At 55.8% G+C, this 20,722-nt stretch overlaps 2 protein-coding genes across 2 annotated transcripts in view; one reads left to right on the top strand and one right to left on the bottom strand.

Moving 5' to 3' along the window:
• Positions 1-20,722, top strand: part of LOC133356795 (uncharacterized) — a 492,315-nt gene that overhangs the window by 198,308 nt on the left and 273,285 nt on the right. The window lies entirely within an intron of this gene.
• LOC133356640 (sortilin-like) overlaps positions 1-20,722 on the bottom strand; it is a 29,183-nt gene that overhangs the window by 4,435 nt on the left and 4,026 nt on the right. Inside the window, 19 exon segments of the mRNA XM_061574264.1 lie at positions 657-774; positions 1,041-1,144; positions 2,647-2,767; positions 3,318-3,434; positions 4,473-4,665; positions 5,102-5,295; positions 5,673-5,844; positions 6,207-6,312; positions 7,057-7,151; positions 7,639-7,794; positions 8,140-8,200; positions 8,587-8,670; positions 9,027-9,160; positions 9,786-9,838; positions 10,615-10,688; positions 11,479-11,643; positions 13,009-13,111; positions 14,901-14,971; positions 16,914-16,976. Coding sequence (XP_061430248.1) covers positions 657-774; positions 1,041-1,144; positions 2,647-2,767; positions 3,318-3,434; positions 4,473-4,665; positions 5,102-5,295; positions 5,673-5,844; positions 6,207-6,312; positions 7,057-7,151; positions 7,639-7,794; positions 8,140-8,200; positions 8,587-8,670; positions 9,027-9,160; positions 9,786-9,838; positions 10,615-10,688; positions 11,479-11,643; positions 13,009-13,111; positions 14,901-14,971; positions 16,914-16,976 — 2,184 coding nt within the window.

Below are 20,722 nucleotides of genomic sequence, written 5' to 3'. Positions count from 1 at the left end.
CGGCGCTGGTTCAAGTCTGGACCGGTTTCGGCGTTCAGTGTCATCATCAGCAGGAGCCGGCCTTGCTCGGAGCAACGCTCGAACTTGGACTGCAGTCGGAATCTCAGCAACCGGCGGCTCAGTGCTCTGACACCACCATCACAAACCCCGTCAAACAAATCTGGACACCCAGACGGAGTGATGCGATGGTCTCGGCCCGCAGTCCTCACGGTCCCCGTGAGAGAACGAGAGCCTGGTGGTCCCCACGGTAACGAGAGCCTGGTGGTCCCCACGGTAACGAAAGCCTGGTGGTCCCCACGGTAACGAGCGCCTGGTGATCCCCACGGTAACGAGAGCCTGGTAGTCCCCACGGTAACCAGAGCCTGGTGGTCCCCACGGTGACGAGGGCCTGGTGGTCCCCACGGTAACGAGAGCCTGGTGGTCCCCACGGTAACGAGAGCCTGGTGGTCCCCACGGTAACGAGAGCCTGGTGGTCCCCACGGTAACGAGAGCCTGGTGGTCCCCACGGTAACGAGTGTCTGGTGGTCCCCACGGTAACGAGAGCCTGGTGGTCCCCACGGTAACGAGAGCCTGGTGGTCCCCACGGTAACGAGAGCCTGGTGGTCCCCACGGTAACCAGAGCCCAGTGGTCCCCACGGTAACGAGCGAGAACCCACCTCGTCCGAGTCGTCGCGGTAGAGGCTCTTGGCGGCCACGTCGACGTTGAGCAGGTGCTCATCCTGCTCCGTCTCCTCCTCGTTCTGCTTCAACTCGGAGTACTTGAAGACGTACGGGCTGGGGGGTGGGGGGGGGTCACGGGGGGGGGGGTGGGGGGGGAGGCACAGGGCGAGGTCACACAGAGGTCACGACCTCACCCAGTCCAGCTCACCCGCAAATGGGATTTCCGCGTGGCAGCGACGACCGCCCCGTCCAGCGAAACGTTGCCAGGACCCCTCCCCCTCCTAATACCGAGACTCGACGGGGCGCCAACGCGACAACGGAGGGACCGCTCTCGACCCGGCGGATGCGGTCACGGCAACGACCGAGGCCGTCGCTCGTACCTGCGCTTGCACATTCTCCTCCAGAGCAGCAGGCCGGAGAGCAGCAGCACCAGCGAGAGGATCGTGGTCACCGCCAGCACGATGCCCGTGTGCGTGCTCATCTGCTGCGCGGTCGGAAGGGGGCGGCGGACAACGGAGGGCGACGCGACTTTAAAACGACGCCGGTGGCGGCGGAAATCCGCGCGGGAGAACGTCACCTGCACACGCCGCGACGGGGCTCCCCGGACTCGGGCGGAGCAGCAACGGCGTGACGAGCCAACGGCGTGGGTCGGAGTGAAAAGCGGAAAAAAACGAAATCACCACCGCTGTTCCAGCAGATACCCACACGCCCGCGGCTGAGGAGCGGTGGCATAGCGGTGAGCGATACGCTACGAACCCGGCGACCCGAGTTCGATTCCCGCTCACGACCGCCACCAGTGACGATTATGTGAACCGGTCCTGGGCCTCCCCTAGCCTCAAGCGAATACCTGGTGCGGTTTGTAAACATCGCCACTGGGGAGACAAAGGCAGCCGGGCGTGGTGCTGGCCACCCACCCCCTCGCGTGCCGTACAGGCCTTTGTAGGTGCTGCTACTCGCCAACAGCGCCCGCCCCAACAGTCGTTACAGGCTACAGGGAGGATTACTCTTTGGTTCTTTTGGTAAAGTCACGCAGATAGAAAATAAGTTAAATAATAGAGTACGACGTTTCGATTGCAACACAAGCAATAGTCATCAGGTAGAACTCAATTTGAGAGAGAGACAAAACACAGACACGGAGACACACACACAGACACACAAGCAGAGAGAGACAACACAGAGACACACAGAGAGAGACACACAACATAGACACACAGACAGATACACAAGCAGAGAGAGACAACACAGAGACACACAACATAGACACACAGACAGACACACAAGCAGAGCGAGACAACACAGAGACACACAGAGAGAGACACACAAAATAGAGACACACAGACAGACACACAAGCAGAGAGAGACAACACAGAGACACAGAGAGAGACACACAACATAGACACACAGACAGACACATAAGCAGAGAGAGACTGCACAGAGACACACAGAGAGAGACACAACATAGACACACAGAGAGAGACAACACAACACAAATGAGGTTCAAATGGTGTAAATGCTTACCCCGAGCTCTCATACTCTGATGGTGCATTGTCTTTGAGTTGTGTGCCTTTTGGCGTCATCTGGTCCAACCCATGTGAGACTAGGCTCTAAGGAAAGCTGTCTCGGGTGTGGACCAATCAACTTCAAGGACAGTGCATACATTATCAGAGTTATGTTTTTTGTTTGCATTATGACTGCAGGTATTGTGGTCTATGCAAACATGACTCCTTGTAAAAAAAGGTGTCAGTTTTGTTGCCAGATAGAAGGGTAAAAAAACTATTATCATATTTTTTACTGGCAAATGAGGTTCCAATGGTGTAAAAACAAAATTTAGCAAATCTTTTGGAAATGTAATGCAATGCAACACAGAGAGTCGGCTAACACAGAGTTAACGCATAGCCTGGTTGATTACGATCTCCAAAGACTGCTAAAATTAGAAGTGTGAAATTTCACAAACAATTGGGGGTTCGTCGTCTTTGTGGTGCTCACGGCGGTGGTGGGGGCGACCAGCGTTCGGAGCAGCGAGTAGGTGCACGTCTTGTTGATGGTGATGAGCTGGCGCGCATGCTCCACTCCGCCCACGCACCGGTCCCCCGGGATCTTGCGGAATCTGTGCCCCGGGGGTGGGGGGCGGTGGTGGGGGGTGGTGGGGGGCGGGCAGATGGTGACAATGATGCCGATGGCCGCGACCGCGAGCGAAACCTCCTGCATCTCGTGTCTCTGCGTCTCTGTGTGTCTGTGTCTCTGTGTCTTGTGTCTCCGAGTCTCCGAGTCTCCGTGTCTCTCCGTGTCTCTCTGTGTCTCTCTGTGTCTCTCTGTGTCTCTCTGTGCGTCTGTGTCTCTGTGTGTCTGTGTCTCTGTGTCTCTGCATCTCTCTCTGTGTCTCTGTGTCTCTCTGTCTCTCTGTGTCTCTGTGTCTCTGTGTCTCTGCATCTCTCTCTGTGTCTCAGTGTCTCTCTGTCTCTCTGTGTCTCTGTGTGTCTGTCTCTGTGTCTCTGCGTCTCTGTGTGTCTGTGTCTCTGTGTGTCTATGTCACTGCGTCTCTCTCTCTGTGTATCTCTGTCATCCTGTGTCTCTGTGTCTCTCTGTGTCTCTCTATGTCTCTGCGTCTCTGCGTCTCTGCGTCTCTGCGTCCATTTAAGCGAGCCCTGGGCCCTCACCCCTGAGTCTTGATCTCCTCCACCTCGCCCGATAGGCAGATGTGGGGCAGCGTGCGGTCCGCCTTGTCCTCCGGCACGCAGTCGTCCTTCCCGTCGGGACGGTAGAAGCCGTAGTCACTGGGGAGGGGGAGCAAGCGGCAGAGGTGAGAGGTGAAACCCAACAACAGCAAGCCCCGTGAGATCTCCACATGAGGCCGCACTTCCTCCTCTGTACTTTAAAGGGCAGGTTGGCTGCCCGTCGGACGATCCCGAGGTGACATCGTCTTCCGAACGATGCGTTCATCCCGTTGTTCGGGATCACCTCCGGCAAGACGGCGCTGCCCAGCGACACGGCGACCGCCCGCTGGACGGAGGGCGCCCGGCGTCTGATCGCACTCCCCGTCCAGGAGACGTCTCTCCCCATTCTCACGCGGCGCGCCTCCCCCCCAACCACCGTCTGGCGAACGGCCGTTGACCGCGGAGCGTTCTCACCACGACGCGAGCTTCTCAACCCGCCCGGTGATGCCGCCGCCAACCGCCACGGCCCGTTCCGTGGTTTACGGGCGACGGGCAGCGAGGGGGAACGGTGCGGTCGGCTCCACGCCCTGCCACCTCTGTCTCCGCCGTGGCGATGTCGACACACGGATACCAGGTACTCATTTAAGGCGACCTAGGGGAGGCCCCGGCACCACTCCACGCGTATTCCAGCGGTGTTGGCCGTGACCGCCAATCGAACTTGGCTCGCCGGAATCGCAACGCGGCGCACGAATGACTGCGCCTACAGCTCCTCACGCGCGTGGTGGCGTGGGGAGCGGTGCATCACCGCCGGGAAGACAAACGCGGTACCAGTGCCAGCACGGTCTTCATCGGTGCTCATTACAGCACTTGCCCCGGCAATCTGTGGAGGCTTTACAAGGGGCTCTTTTGTCTTTATGACTTTGGTCGGAGGCCGGCGAGTGAAGTTGTTGACGGACTCGCAGAGCGACCGCGACCGCGACCGCGACCGCGTGCCCCCGTGGCAGCCACCACCGTCGGCGCCGCGCGACCACCACCGGCACTCCTCGCGCGCGGCCAGCCGGCGGCCGAGTCGGCCGGGGAGGTGTGGGCCGGGTACCCGAGCGCACGAGACACGGTCCTGAACGTCGCCTGTAACCCCCCCCCCCCGCGCGCATGCACCACATGTAGTCGTCGGAGGTGCAGGGGCAGGCGACGGAGCTGGCGGCGGTGACCTCGTAGTCGCGTCCGTTGCGGCACAGCGAGGCCTTGCGCAGGCGTAGGAAGGTCTCGTGCAGGCCCAGCACGCAGCCGTCCCACGCGTCCCCCGGCGCCCGCTCGTGGGCCTTCCACTGCAGGTAGTCGCTGTCCTCGCCTGCGCCGCTCGGGGGTACGGGCGGGGGGGGGAGACACGCTGCCACTCACGCACGCGGGACAAAGATCCCCCGTGTAGCCCTGACAGGCTTGTGTGGCGGCAAGCGCTGCTAAGCGAGCGCCTACGAGGCTCCGGCACGGCACGCGACGGGGCGGGATGCCAGCACTGCGCCCGGCGGCCTTTGCGTCGCGTCAAGGTACTCATTTGAGCAGACCTCGGGGAGGCCCAGGCCCAGAATAAATATTCGCAGGAAGCGAACCTGGGGTCACCGGGTTCACGGCTAACCGCTACACACAATGCTCCCCGCTGAATGGTGCGACCCCCGCTCGCCCGCACCCCCTGCGCGCGTGGGCACGGCCCCATGGCCCCACGGCCCCACGGCCACACGGCAGCTTTGTGTCGGAAGTGCGGGTGGGGTGGGGGGGGGGCTCCTCACAGTCGCGGGAGAGCAGCTCCTGGAAATCGATGGTGACGACGACCCAGACGTGCTCCGCGTAGCTCAACATGCGGTAGCCCCAGACGCTCACGTTCATCGACTTGGCGCCCGGCTCGGAGGCCAGGCCCGACACCACCATCTTCTGCCCGGTGAACGTGTACTCGTACCAGGTCTGGCCCTCATCCGTCGAGAACCTGGCGGGCGCCACCACCACCGCCGCCGCCGCCACCGCGTCACCAAAGGCAAAGATCCCCACACCTTATTGTAGCCTCAGCAGAGTTTCGGGGGCAAGTGCTGCTAGCGAGCGACACCTATGAAAGCCGGCACGGCACGCGAGGTGGTGGCCAGCTACGCAGCCTTTGCCTCCCTAGTGGCGATGTTTACGCATCACACCAGGCTGAGTAGAGCCTCCTGAAGGCCCAAAAACCGGTTCAAATAATCGTCACCGTCGGCTGCGAGCGGTGGCCGGGTTCGTAGTGCAGCGCACTAACCTACTGAACTGCCTGTGAAGAGCTTCATAGCTCATTGGATTCCTCAAGTGGGTGCGCGAGTGAGGGGCTGTGCGGCGTACTTGATGGTGTCCTGCATGAGCACCGCGCCGGACGGCACGGCGACGAGCAGCCCGCCGGAGTCGAGCACCGCGTAGTGGTGGGGGCCCTCCAGCACCTGGGCCCACGTGTAGCCACCGTCGTCCGACACGTACACGTCCACGTCCTCCACCGCCATGGCGTCCGCCACCGTGCCTGCGCGTCACGGCAGGCATCGGCGCGGTTGGCTACGTACGGTGCGAAAGAAGTTCCACGTACGCACGCGCGCGCCGTGCGCGCAACGGACGTACGTGCGGCGCCGCCAGCCCGACCCTCCGTGGCGCTGCACGGCGGCCGCCTCGCCCCCGGCCTCGCCGAGGCTCCAGCCCGGTTGGCCGCCGCACTAGGTTAGCGCGCGGTGTTGCCGCGCAAATTTTTTTTGTTTGGGGTGACGTCACGTACATGATCTGCCCCAAATTTGTGTTGTACAGTCACACGCCCACACACGCACGCTCGTAGTCACACACCCACGCACGCTCGTACACCGCCACGCACGCACGCGCTCCGCGGGGACGTACCGTGTGCTATGACGATGCCGACCGCATTGGGCTCGCTGAGCGGCACCTGCAGCACCGTGCTGTCCAGACTCATCGCGTAGTTGCCCAGGATGTGCAGACTGCACTGCTGGCAGAACGCACGCACGCACGCATGCAAAGATCCCCCCTGTAGCCTTAACAGACTGGCGGGGCGGGTGCTGGAAGCGGGTTGGAGCTACGGAGGAGGCCGGCAGGGCGCGCGAGGGGATATCGCGACGAGCGTCGAGTTGTGAAGTTGACGTCGCGTCGTGAGAGCGGTGTCACGGCACCCGCTCCCCACGGAGAGGCCCCCCGCGCAGCGGCACGGAGCCGGCAGCAGAAGCGGCAGTGGTGGTAGTGGTAACGGTGGTGACGGTGGTGATGGCGGTGACTGTGGTGGTGGCGGTGGTGGTGCTGACGGTGGTGGTGATGGTAGTGGTGGCAGTGACGATGGTGGTGGTGGTGGTGGTGGTGACGGTGGTGGCAGTGGTGATGGTGGTCGTGACGGTGGTGACGGTGGTGGCGGTGGTGACTGTGGTGGTAGTGACTGTGGTGGTAGTGACGGTGGTGGTGATGGCGGTGGTGACGATGATGGCAGTGGTGGTGGTGACGATGGTGGCAGTGGTGACGGTGGTGGCAGTGGTGATGGTGGTGGCGGTGACGATGGTGGTGATGGTGACGGTGGTGGCAGTGGTGACGATGGTGGCAGTGGTGATGGTGGTGGTGGTGATGGTAATGGTGGTGGTGACGGTGGTGGTGATGGTGGTGGTGACGGTGGTGGCAGTGGTGACGGTGGTGGCAGTGGTGATGGTGGTGGTGGTGATGGTGATGGTGGTGGTGACGGTGGTGGCACCTGCGAGCCCGAAGCGCAGCGGGAGGAGACGGGCTTCTCGATCGGGCGCCACTCCCCGCCGCGGTCGAACGAGATGAGCGAGCGCACCGTGCCGTCTGTCGGAGCAACACGGAGCGGACGTCACGGGCGCAGCGGCGGCAGCGGCTGGCGAGCGGCAACCCGCGCTGGGTTCCCGCCAGGAGGATGGGTGTGGGGGAGGAGGTGGGGCGCATGCAACACACGGGTGGGTTCGACGCGCTTCCGCGTCGGTTTGCACACTCGTGCAACCAGCACCCACAATTCTTTTGGATTTTTTCGTAACTTAAGTTGACGAGGAATGGTTCTTCTTTTACCGGAAATTGCATATAACGTCCATTCATCTTTCTGCGCCGTTTTAAAATTCTTCCGTAACGAGGTTGCTTTGCACCGATTTCTATTCGCTTCACCGCCGCTCTTGATGTTTTTTTACGCGATCGCTTTCGTCAACGCGGTGACCCGGGGCTACGGTCGCCCTCCCAAACTCGGGAGCGGCTATCCCGCCCTCGGCGAACTCCCCGACGGTCCGAGGCAGAATATCGACGTTGGGCGAGAGGCGATCCGCACCGTCGTTGATCTGGCTGGTGAGCAGCACGCCCCTGAGCGAGGTGACGTTGGTGAAGTCCGTCACGACGCCCTGGTTGCTGTAGAGGTGGCGCTGCAGCGACACGGAGAACACCAGGCCGCGGTCGTCCGAGGCGTACAGCGTCCCGTGGCCCGAGTCTGCGGGCAGACGCGCGGCCGGGGTTAGCGTTGCCGGGGCCCTCGCCAAAACATTAGAAACATTCCAAGGGCACCCCCAGTGGCAGCTGTCCCTGCGTGGCACAAATCAACTCGGCAACTGACCTGCAAAAGGGCATTAGTCCGCCCGCAGGGGTGGCAATGATTGCTATAAAATCCCAATTGAGTAATTTTCAGGTAAAATGTGGGCGCTGATGCTGGCACACAATGGCCTACTAATTTTGATTGACGGTCAGGGGCTCTCTGATGCCCACCGAGTGAAACAGATGGCGTGGAGCATTTGTGTTACGGTCAGTAGGAGGAAACGATGTAACCGGGCAGACAGACCTCCAGGCCCATCCACGTGCATGAAGATCATGTCCTGGGTCGCAGCCAGGATCGAGTAGAACTGCGAATCAACATTGAAAGAACACGGCACGCACGCACGCCTCGTTACACAGAGATACACGGAAATATGCACGAGACAATGATCCCCCTGACAGAACGTCGGGGGCTGTTGCGAGTAGCGTCTGTGAAAGCCAGCACGACACACGAGGAGGTGGGTGGCTAGCACCACGCACCAAACACCCAGTTGAGGCCGTGTCAACCTACGGGAGGGGCCAGGGCCGGTTCAGATAATCGTCACTGGCGTCGGCCATCAACGGGAATCGAACTCGGGTCTCTGCCGGGGATCCTGGCGCAGCGCGGTTAAACTGCGGCGACACCGCTCCACACACACACACACCGTCGTGCCCACCGCCCCTCTCACGCGTCACCGCCGCTCAGCCACGTTACCTGGTCCTCTTTGACGGGCGGCACCTGGGCGATGTTCCAGCTGTTGCCCTGGTCCGACGATACGTGGACCACACGTGTCATGTTCTACGCGGACACAGGGAAGGTGCGGGCGGCGGGGGTCACGCGATGGGCCAGAGACGTAGTGCTTGCCGAGCGACGGGTGAGTCGTGCGCGTTTCTTGCGAGCGGCGAACGAGTGGTCGGGTGTCATGGTGCAAGAAAGGCCATTGCTCAAAGCGTCACCGTCACGTGTATATTACACATTTCAGTTTAAGGCCACGGTGTCATTGACGGATGTCCGTTCAAGGCCATTACGAGCCAAGAGCCAACGCCGTCACGGCGGGGTTTTGCGGATCGCGCCCGAGATCACTGCCGCCGCGCCGTGTAGCGGCGACGACGACACGCGGAGAGGGGGCGGGGGCGCGGCGGTGCCGAGCTCACCGCCGAGAACACGATGGAGGCGTAGAGGAAGGGCCCCCCCAGGCCGAAGGAGTAGACGTTCTGGGCGACAATCGTGAACGTCAGGCCCAGGTCCGTGGACCTCTTCATCAGGAACTTGCCGAGCGGAGGACGAACTGCTCCCGCGGACGACAGACGGAGTCACCGCCGCCCCTCCTGGTCTCGCGCGCCGCTCCCGGCGAAGCCGTCGCGTGCCGGGCGTCAGGGCCCAAGTTTCGATTGAAATTACCCGCAAATTACACGAGTTCGTGACTGCGTATATAGCAATCGTCGCGCTCTACCACAAAAACGCGGCAGGACCCTCCTGAAAAAAGAGTCATGAGACTAGGCAGACGCTTTCCTCGGTAAGCCAGCGTACCGAGAATAATAATAATAGAACCCTGCCTTGCGTGTCCACACAGAGACTATGTCAACACTGGGTCACCATCAGCATCATCCACTGTGCCCTAAACAAACCGTCTGCAGCTGTCCTTGCTGTCCCTAGGTTAATATTAACACACAGATTAGATACGCACACTCCTTGCTGCTTGAAACTCAAATCTGTAAATGATGAGAAAAAGCCACAACAGATAAAATTCGCTAACACGGCCCCACGTTCGGATCTCCTGAAGCGGTGGTCTGGGCAAGGCCGAGGGCGTCCGTAACACGCAATGCTGCACACCTCTGCGTGCTCTTGCGCGCATTTAAATTGAAAGCAGCAATGAGTTGTTCTAAGTGTACTCTCTGCACCAGGCAACTTACAGACGTCACTCATGAGCGGGTATGTGGTGATAAACAGCGTCCCATTGCTTGACCTGCGGATGACAGCAAGAGGCAGGGTGGTGACTCGCGCACACTCACACACACGTAAGAACGCGCCCTTGGCGCTGTTCAGGCGACGAGGCCCTGGATGCGTGAAGGTTGGCACGAACGAGGGGCAGCAATCGTCTTAGCGGTCTGAGCCAGCGGTGGAAATTCCACGTTCACATGCTGAGAACGCAACGCTATGTCGGATGACCACGATTGGTTTCACGCACAGCGGGGCTCAATTTATCGTGGCGACGACGATGGGTTTAGTCACGTGCTCTAACCCGAGCACTGCGTCGCCGGAGAGTGCATGCACTACGTGGGAGAGGTGTGCGTGCTTTTATGCAGGTGCCGACTTCAATAACTCAGCAGTTCGCGACATGGTCAGGGCTAACGTCAGTGACCAGTGATATCAGAACCGGTCCCAGGTGCCCACTTCACCAGACCGACGTGGTGGAGTAAGCTACAACTACCCCACACTGACCGACGTGAAGTAAGCTACAACTACCACACACTGACCGACGTGGTGGAGTAAGCTACAACTACCACACACTGACCGACGTGGTGGAGTAAGCTACGACTACCACGCACGACCTACACTGTGTGCGAGGAAGCCCTTAATCCAGTAGTGGTTACAAAAGCTCAAAAGTGTGTTTTATTAACATATCAATCATCGCACCCCAACCCGCCGTGACATTAAACCGGCTGGCTTAGGGCGGCGAGGCCGAAGGAGCGGCGCGTGGGGGCGGCTGTGAGCGCGTGTGACCGCGAGTGGCAGGCTCACCATTTGTACATGAAGACAAACTGGTGGAGTAGGCGCCACGATTTCCCAAAGTCCGTGGTGATGTACAGGGAGGACTGCAGCGGGAACACGGTCACAAGTCAGCGCTGTGCCTGCCATGACAGCGCAGGCAACCGCGGCGGCCACCTGCGTTGCCTCGTTTAACGCCAGGTGCAACACCTGGGTTAACAGAGTCGCGGCCGGCTCTGCAACTCGGAGGAACTTTGCTCAAAACGGCGTTCAACAAAGTTGCTGTTGCACCGGCAAGACGCGCTCCGCTGTTTGAATCCCTGTGGCGGCGTGCGAACGTTCGTGAACTCCGGTCATCCTTGCAGCGGCGGCTTTTGGCTAAACATCGAACGAAGACGGCAGTCACCGCATCGCACGCTTTCAGGTGCGCTTCTGCGGACATCTGGAACGCTCTTCCTGCCGATGTTAGGCAGCCGCTGGGGCCATGCACCTTTAAATCTTTAGAACGGCTTTCTGCGCTTAGCCTTGTTGTCATTCCCCCGCACCTCCGACGAGCACGGTGTGGCCACGTACGGTGCGAAAGAAGTTCAACTAAATTTCTGTCTTTCCGACAGACCTGTTCTTCACCTGACGACGGCTGCTTGCGTTGTGGCCGAAAGGTCGTGAGAATGATTTTATCATGTTTTATTTTTATTATTTTAATATTTCCCTTCTACGCGATGACTTTACCGAAAGAACCAAGAAGAAGTTCAACTAACACACACATACGTACGGACAACGCGAGGCCCGCAACTTTGCGCGAGCACCGAGAGCTTCCTCGCTTAACCGGCGCCCCTGAACGCGACTCCAGCACCGAGAGGTGGGCAAGGCCGCTCGGCGAGAGCTGTGGCCACCTACATCAGCTACGACGTGGGCGAGCAGAACGTCGGGCAGCGTCGGGTGGAACTGCATCTGTGCCAGCGGCTGGAAGGGCAGCGTGTGCGAAACGAAGTTCCTTCCTCCGTCCTTGGAGCCCACGAAGAACCAAACCATTGGCATCATGGTGGACGACAGGATCACCACCTGTCTCCCGCACGCACAGGATAGCAAGTCCAGCATAAAACATACACACAACATAGCACATACACACACACAGCACATACACACAGCACAACACACACAGCACATACACAACACACACACAACACACACACACAGCACATACACAACACACACACACAGCACATACACAACACACACACACAGCACATACACAGCACATACACAACACACACACACAGCACATACACAACACACACACACAGCACATACACAACACACACACACAGCACAACACACACACACAGCACATACACAACACACACACACAGCACAACACACACACACAGCACATATACAACACACACACAACACACACACAGCATAGCACATACACAACACACACAGCAGATCACACACAGCACATACACACACAGCACATACACACATGCAGCACATACACACACACACACAGCACTCACACAACACACACACAGCATAGCACATACACAACACATACACAACACACACACAGCACATACACAACACACACACAGTTTAATGCCTAGGAGGAGGCTTTCGCGACCAATATAATCCATAAGAGGTTTTTGGGTTAGATCGCGTAAATATCTAAATGTGTCGTTAAAACCCGCCACCACCCGACACAGCAAACTAGTAAGGGTGGTCACGTAAACAGAACGTGGCCAATTCGTCACTAGTACAGCAACACCGGTGTGTTGGAAAGCCAAGCCACAACATTTGTTATGTTGGGCAAACAGGACGAATGATCAGCACAAGACTAAAAGAACATCAGAGAAATATTAAATTATCCCAAATACAACTGTCAGCAGCAGCAGAACACACGTGCCAACAAGACGCTCAATTGATTTTGATAATGTTGAAGTTTTGTGCAAAACTAGCTACATCTACGCCTCTATATAAGGAACGTAACAGTAAGATTTCTCCACAAATCTGGCTGTCGCCTGATGAAGCTATTTGTAATTACTGGCGAAACGTCGTACTCAGATTGTAAATGTTGTGGCTTGGCTCTCCAACACACCGGTGTGCTGTAGTAGTATACTACACTATACACTACACTTTACACTACACACTACACTACTATACACTACACACTACACTATACACTACACTACTAAACTACACTATACACTACACACGAGTGCTGTACTAGTGACGAATTGGCCACGTTCTGTTTACGTGACAACCCTTACTCGTTGGCCGTGTCGGGTGGTGGTGGGTTTAACGACACATTTATACATTTACGCGATCTAACCCAAAAACCTCTATTATGAACACACACACAGCATAGCACGCACACAGTATATAATACACACACAGCACACACGTGCGCGCGTGCGCATACGTTACCCGGTTTGCGTTGCCCGGGTCGACCAGGATTCCAAGTTCACTCTCCACGTTGTTGCCCGAAATCAGGCTCGTGATGTCTGTGAAGTTCTTTCCGTAGTTCTCACTGCAACGAAACGCTCGGCGTCAAACTCCGGGGTGATCTTTGCGCATTCGCTCTCTGCCAACACACTCGTGGGGGCGTAACGAAACGATGCGGCCGCACAGGGGCAGGTCTACGGAGGTGGCGGTCGCGTTTTAAAATGCGTTCGGAGCTGAGTCAATTGCCCCAACGTGTCGGTCCGCTGCTCTGCGGTGGCCATCGACACTACGCACCGGTGGGGGCTGGGGGGGGGGTTTCACCGCACCGGGGGAAGTTTCAACGCACCGGGGGGGGGGGGGGGGGGGGCGGAGTGAACGTGAGTTCACACCGTCACGAGCGCCGTCTCGGTGACTGAAATGCCCGTGAACGAACTCCCGCGGAACCCGCGAACGAATCGCCAACCACCTCGACATTTCAAGAGAACTACATCGTCTCCGTGAAAGGCAACTCTCTCTGCCCGTGCAACCAGCGCCACAGATCAACTCTGCTGACGAGACACCGCAAAGTCGAAACCGGTGCAGGGTTTGCGTGCCTTGAAACGATGCTGCTGAACCAATGTTGCTGAAATGATGCACTTCCAGAAGGCCGTGTGGCTGATGGGCTGCGTAAGAAGTACTTTTATTTCTAGATTCGAAGCTTTCGTGACTGCAAGGATTCATACTCTTAGTTCTTTCAGTAAAGTCACGTAGGTAAAAAATGAAATTTAAATTCATAAAAAGAAAATAATAAAAATCACGACGTTTCAGGGGCAACACAAGTCTCCGTCATCAGGTGGGACCGTCACAGCCAGATTTGCTGTACCATTATATTATTTTAATTAATTTTAATTGAATTTTTTACCTACGTGACTTTACCGAAAAAACTAAGAGTACGTACTTTTGTATCTTAAGCGGAGAGATGGATGTGCGAAAGAAACACGCCGCCTGCTTATTTACTTTGTTATTGATATTCGCCACGAGGACGTGCATGATTATTTTGGAGTTGTGCACAGTTAAGTTCAGCTCTCACCAGGTTCATGCCGCAGTGTGCCGACCACTACTCCCCGGCTCCACCGTGTTCAAGCGAACGTGAATTAGGCCGAGGAATCGCCCAGGCGGCAACAGCAGCAGCAGCAGCATCACTTAGCTGTGCCTGTGGCCGCGTGGTGTGAGCCGGTGTGCATTGGCTGCTGTTGCCTGTCTTCACAGACACTCATGCTGATGGCAATTCTACTCCTGCACGTGTCTATCCCTTACGCGTAAAACATTTTTCAGTTTTGTTTTGTACTCATCCGTCGCACGGACTCCTGGAAAGGCATAATTCAGCAGCATCTAATTGCGCTTCATAACCAGCCTCTTAATTAGCAAGCGAGACTCCTAATGAGTCTCCAATTTGCAAGTGAGACTCTTACCGAATCTCTCATTAGCAAGCACGATTACTAATTAGCCTCTCATTAGCGAGCGAGTAGGCCACTGTGGTGGCTGCGTCATGGTCCAAATTTGCCAAATTGAAAAAACTTACGACGCAAATGACTCACTTGGGGCGACGCGCTCACAGCGGCAGGCACTGCACCACACTGGCAGACCAGAGCCCGCTTGCAGGTCAGGTGGCGAGTCATTTTGTGCCACGCAGGGAAAGCTACCCCTGGGGGATGCCCTTGGAATGTGCGCGAGTAGGGATGTGAAGGCGCTGCGAGTTTGCCGAGGCAGTTCAGCGTGCGCCGTGTGAACGCAAATATCGTTGTTAGATAATTGCTGTAATAATTATTGTTCTTGTTATTATCCTTAGGCTTTGTGGGAGCAGACTGCACCGTTACGCCGACGCAAATCCTCACCTTCTGTAGAGACTAAAGTCCCCGGGCCCATTCAACACAGAAAAGTCAAGGGTGGTCAACACCAACACAACCTGAGTGTGGCAATGGAGAACACAAACGAAACGCACATGCAGCAGCAGCAGCAGCAGAGACAAGCACACAAGGGTATATGAGTCCACACGTGAATATGACAACCATGAGCCAAGCAAATGTTACTCGTGGGATGAGGGCACATGCGTGAGGGGACATGCGTGACGGGACAAGTGCGGCCTACGGAGCCTGATGTCGGCTGAGACCTCACGTGACGCGCCAAACACCAATTGCTGATCCAATATTAGAAAGAAGTTTTGCAGGCTGGCTAGCTGGCGTGCAAGTCACGTGCGTGGCGATGACATCACCGTGCATGATGATGCCACGCCTCCCACCCTTGGCAAATTCATGGCCAGTGCGGGTCTTATAACAATAATCATTTCACGAGCGGAGGTAGCGATCCGCTGCGTTTTCCTGCGCCTAAAGGAGCATGTGGCGGCGCTCATCTTTACCGGTGACCTCGAGCCAGTGTTGGAAATTCCACATTCCTATAGCAAAGGGCCAGTGTCAGTAGACTTATTTTTTTTATATAGAATCACCATGATAAAAACATTGAACAACAGCAAGAACAAGTTGTTTTTTCTTAATTAACAAAAGTTTATATGCAGCACCCAACTCGGTGTGAAAATACAAAATAGGTTCAGGAGGGGAGCGGAGGGTCAGGGGTGGGGGGGGGATGGAAAATGGGAGGGGAGGGAGATGAGGGGAGTGAGGAAGATCTGAGGACATCACTCGTAAGGACAACCCCTGGCTGCTACAATCAGTATCTGAATCTAATGGTGGCTAGTGATGGGTAGGGGTGGGCGGAGAAGAAATGAAGACTCCATCTGTCGAGGTCACAGCCCTCGCGAGCGTCCCACAGCATCGCCGGTGGCTCTCGGGCGACCACACCCAATGCTTTATCGAGCGAGGCACCGACCGCGGCTGCTTGACGGCACTCCGAGCGGACGCCACGAGTGCCCCCTCGACTCCGAGAGTAACGCCTGGGAGGACACCTCTGCCCAAGAGGCGCGCGGTCGGCGAGGAGAGACGAGGCGCGCGCCATTTGAACTCGCGGACGCGCCCAGACGCCAACGCTCGTGGGGTCGCGCCGACTGGCGGAGGCCACCGTGGCCACGACGCCAAGAAAGACTGGGCCCAGATATCGCTCGGCATCGGTTGGCTGGGCGTTGAAAAGTGTTGGGGAAATCTGTTGGCTTCTGTATCAATCCATGGGCAGTCGCCCCTTGAGCAGGAGTCAAACTGGTGACCTCGTGCAGGTAGCAACAGCATCAACAGCCTGTCACAACCAATGTTGATGCCTTCACTTCCTTCCTTCTGCTAGAATTCCCAGCTGTTGCACAGACGACGCTGGCCTTCTCAGTGTTCAACCATCTGGCTTCAGCTCTTCCCCTAGTCATGTGGTCGACACATCCTACAACAACAAGGCCCGCTCTCACAGTCCCGCCATGATTACTACCGTCTGGCACGAGGTCTTCCCCTCAGTGGCTGAGCTCTGGGCACCTCTCCCGATGCCGGTCTCGGTACCCTGCCCCTCCCCCTCCACCCTGCGCATGTGTCCGACCCCTGGTTGAAGCAAATTACGTCTACGACGCAACTCTGCAGAGTTCCTGTCACTTTTACGGGTGCACAGTGGGGCCTACCATCCACACGGACCTACGATCAGCGCGGGCCCACGATCCGCACTGGCCTACGATCTGCACGGGCCTACGATCGATCCACACGGGCCTACGATCTCCACGAGGCCTACGATCCGCCAAGGGCCTACTGGACCTACAATCCGTACGGGACCTACGATTGGCACGGGGCCTACGATCCGCGTGAGCCTATGATCCGCGTGAGCCTATGATCCGCGTAGGCCTACGATCCGCGTGGGCTGACGGAACAGCAGTGAGGATGGCGACGCAACAGCGAGATGAGATGCGTGTTCGTGGCGGTACTCACCCCAGTGCCGTCTCCGACCCAGGCCAGCGTGACGGACTTGCTTAGATTGTTCTCAAATTCAAACTGGAGACACAAAAGGCACAGCAGCAGCAGCAGCATCAGTGTCCCGTCCACCCACCCCACTCGCTGGACGAGTTTCCACGTTAAGTGTCTCAACACGCCTGCTTGAATCAACCCTGGTGAACTGCCAGATGTTGATAGGCAAGGGCCCCTCTCTGTTAGATGTGGGTCCTCGTTCAACGTCACAATTTTAAGGGTTGTTGTGGAGAATGTGGGCAGGAGGTTGTCCAGAATAAACAACTTGGGAGTGAGTACAGATGTAATCAGCAAGAAGAGGAGGAGGTTGTGATGGATGGGACACGGAGTTGAGGAGGGGCGGTGACACGGGCAGGAATAGGAGTGGCACCAGACGTCGGTTAGCAAGGGAAGACCTGAAGCCAGACGGTGGTGGTGATGGTGAGGCTGTTAGAATGGACATTGGAGGACTTTGCAACAGTTGCGGGATCTGGCAGAATGACAGAAGCAATAGCAGGTTTCAGAAGCATCAGCGGTATTGGCCACAATGACCTTTCACCGTCACTTTCGGGACACATGAGGCTCTAGAGCTCCAGGAAGGATCTGCTCAGATATTGGGCCAATACATGAGTGTGTGTATGTGTAATTAAGCGTGTGGGAGGAAACTGGAGACGGGGGTGATAAGGGAACTGGCCGTAGGACAAGCACCCCATCTCAAGTTGCCTCGTATCCACTGTCAATGTTTACAAACCGACATGCTGCACTGCTGCCGTCAAACCTGTCGGCGATAATAATTATCGCGAGAAGCGTATTATTAAATAAGATACATTACAATTCCTTATAGGGGAAACAAACGCTGATTACTAAAGCAGCATACTTACAATAAACACATTACTACTGATTACTAATCTACAACTGGCATCGTAACAACTGCCTGATTACTAATCTAGTATATAATTACAATACCCCCCCTCCGCCTCAAATCGTTGCACCTGATGAGTTGATGAGTTACTGATGACGTCACCCTGCTGCTGCTCTATATAAGACCGGGAGCCAGAGCAGAGCCTCACCATTCTGGCGAATTGCCCGATGATGCTGGATGCAATTACCAGCGAAACGTCGTACTCAAAAAATTGTAAATGTTGTGGTTTCACGCTTCAACACACCGGTGGGCTAAAGCAGTGAACTATTTGTCTTTTGTCAACGTGACACTTTTTTACTGATTGGCCGTGTCGGGTGGTGGAGGGTTACGACACATTTATAAATAACGCGATCTAAACCCAAAAACGTTGATTATGAATATCATGAGAATGTCAACTTGTGATGTGCCGCACAGTATTCCTTCACTCCATAGAGAAATAAAACTATTCAGGAGGTGCGAGTAGGAACCACGGGCTAGCGGGGAGGCAGTAGCCACGCGATGGGCTGGCACCAACCATTGCCCAAGTTCTGTGGTCCTCGATATATGAAAGTGTCGTTATCGGACAATGAATGAGGAAACCGGAGCCCCTGAAGAAAACCCATGAGTGCGAGGGTGAAACACTCTATCCCATCAAGACAGAACAGGCGGAGTCCACATTTCTGCTGTGCCTGGCTTCTCCCGGCGTGCCAGGGTCACGGCTCTTCTTCTACGCCCACGGGAAGAGCGTCATAACCAGTGGCGGCTCCTGCAAAATCTCTCAGGGGGGGGCAAATGTCTGGATGATTGATAAGGATAAGGTCCACCCATGCAATGGATAAATTAACAGCTTAAGCATGTAAAGGCAACTTCACTTCTTTAATATTAATGCAAAATAAAGTGACTCTTGCAATACATCTTGTTTGTTTCTATACTCACTATTAAAACAAACCACTCAAGTTTATTTTATTAAAGATTCCACTAGGTGGCGATAAATTATATTGTTGGATGAAACGTGCTTACGTATGATGTCGTAAGCACGTTAGTGCGAGCCCTCCCGGAAGCCATAGAGAATGCATTACAGCGCCCGCCGTTCGAAAAAAAACATCTTTGAATGTAAGTCTATGGGAACACTCGGGGCGAATCTCAGCCGGAGTGAAATCGCCCAAAAAGAGGCGGTACTCCACAGAACGTAGCATGACGCTGATTGGACTATATCCAGAGGCACAGTAACGGCTCGCGAAACTCTGTGGTTGAAGGACATTGGTGGTGCGTCGCCCAATCGCCCTAATGAAGAAGCCGCCCCTGGTCATAACGCCATTCGTACGGTGATCCGCCAAGCCTCGCTCCATTAAAGCGTGCCCCACCACCACCACCACCAAACCCGCAAAAAGTTAACTCTACAAAACGATATCAGTATACCAAACCACACATGAAGAATCATCCAAAAACAGATGTAACAAATTAGCCAATTAAAAAGCACACGTGGCGCTGTGACCTGGGCAGCTGCTGGCAACTGCGCCATCAGCCCTGATTAAATCTCTCAACGCAGCGAGGCGGCCCCGATTCACTTAGCCACAGCCACACAGCTTCCCTGCCACAGCCTAGCAATGTCGTGCTCACTCAAGGCTCGGTGATAGATTAACGCCTTGTTAACAGAAATTATTTACTTTCGTGTTCAAATCGACTACGTCGATTGCCTACTGTATGGCGTCAGTGGTTTTTGCTTTCTTTACAGCCGTGTGGCACGTAGCACTGCACTCCGAAGTTCCCACGTGGCCAGCTGAGAGAGAGAACATTTTATGGTAAGCGCATTTGGAAATATTAAAAAACTAATATTTAACCATCACCCTCTTCCTTGGGGACACAGCGGCACCATGAGGGCTGTTTCCCCTTCCAGACGCCAGCTCATTGCCAAACGTCTTGGCTGTGGTGATGTTATTGGCAAGAATAACACTGGTTGAATAAAAAATTCTCACCATGCCAGGACCGCACGCACGGGCTGTGCGCTCAGATCTCAATGGAAGACAAACGGGCAAGTGAGCTCGGTGGTGCTACAATAAGAAACACGGTGCTGCTGCCAGGGTCAAAAGTAGTCCTTCCACTCCAGTGTCCGATTAGTGCAGCTAAGATGCTGGCAGTGACGAAACATCGTTTTTTACGAGGCTGTTTCAACGTGCCAGGCACCGGTGTGGCCACGCGCCGGGTGAAATTGAGTCGGGCGGCCGGGACCAGCGTGTTACAAAATAAGTAATGTTTTAAAAAACTTTTCTTAAAACACGCTTTTATGAAATGTACTAGTAATGGAAGAACTCCAGGAAGTGGCCCCGAAGCTTGCCATAACGTAAGGGACCGTGGCCAATTACAGCCAACGTCAGTTGACCGTGGACAATTAGACCCAAGCCGAAACATAACATATAAAAAAGAATGTTTAAAAATATTTATTTTCATGATAGAATATAGTATTGTCATCAGTATGACAAATATAGAAAGTTTGCAGTCGATACCACATTGGGAGGTGGGTTAAAATAGAGTTACAAGATTTGAGGATACAACAACAACAACAGACGAAGTGAGTTAAATGAAAGTGTGCTAAAAAAACGAAACTCTAATCACAAATGACAAGACCAAGGCGAGGCCATGTGGCTGGGTTGGGTCTGGCTGGGGCTGGTGGCAGAGCACGTGATGGGGCGGACGGGTGACGAGCCACGTGACCCCAAAAAGCCACGTGACCCCAAAGCCACGCAGACGCTTGCCACTCGTCAACTCATCTTATATTTACATTGCGCGCTCATACAAAGTGCTTTTACACGGGCTATTGTAAGTGGTAGAATTAGGGTGGCTAAAGGTGATGCGGTGAATAGGGTTGGGGGGGGGGGGTATGCAGAGGGATGTT

Source organism: Lethenteron reissneri, chromosome 55 (assembly GCF_015708825.2).
Source record: "Lethenteron reissneri isolate LAM-NWPU_2019-01 chromosome 55, ASM1570882v1, whole genome shotgun sequence".
Lineage (NCBI taxonomy): Eukaryota > Metazoa > Chordata > Hyperoartia > Petromyzontiformes > Petromyzontidae > Lethenteron > Lethenteron reissneri.
Note: the sequence above shows the minus strand (reverse complement) of the source record. Positions and strands in the feature narration are given on the sequence as shown.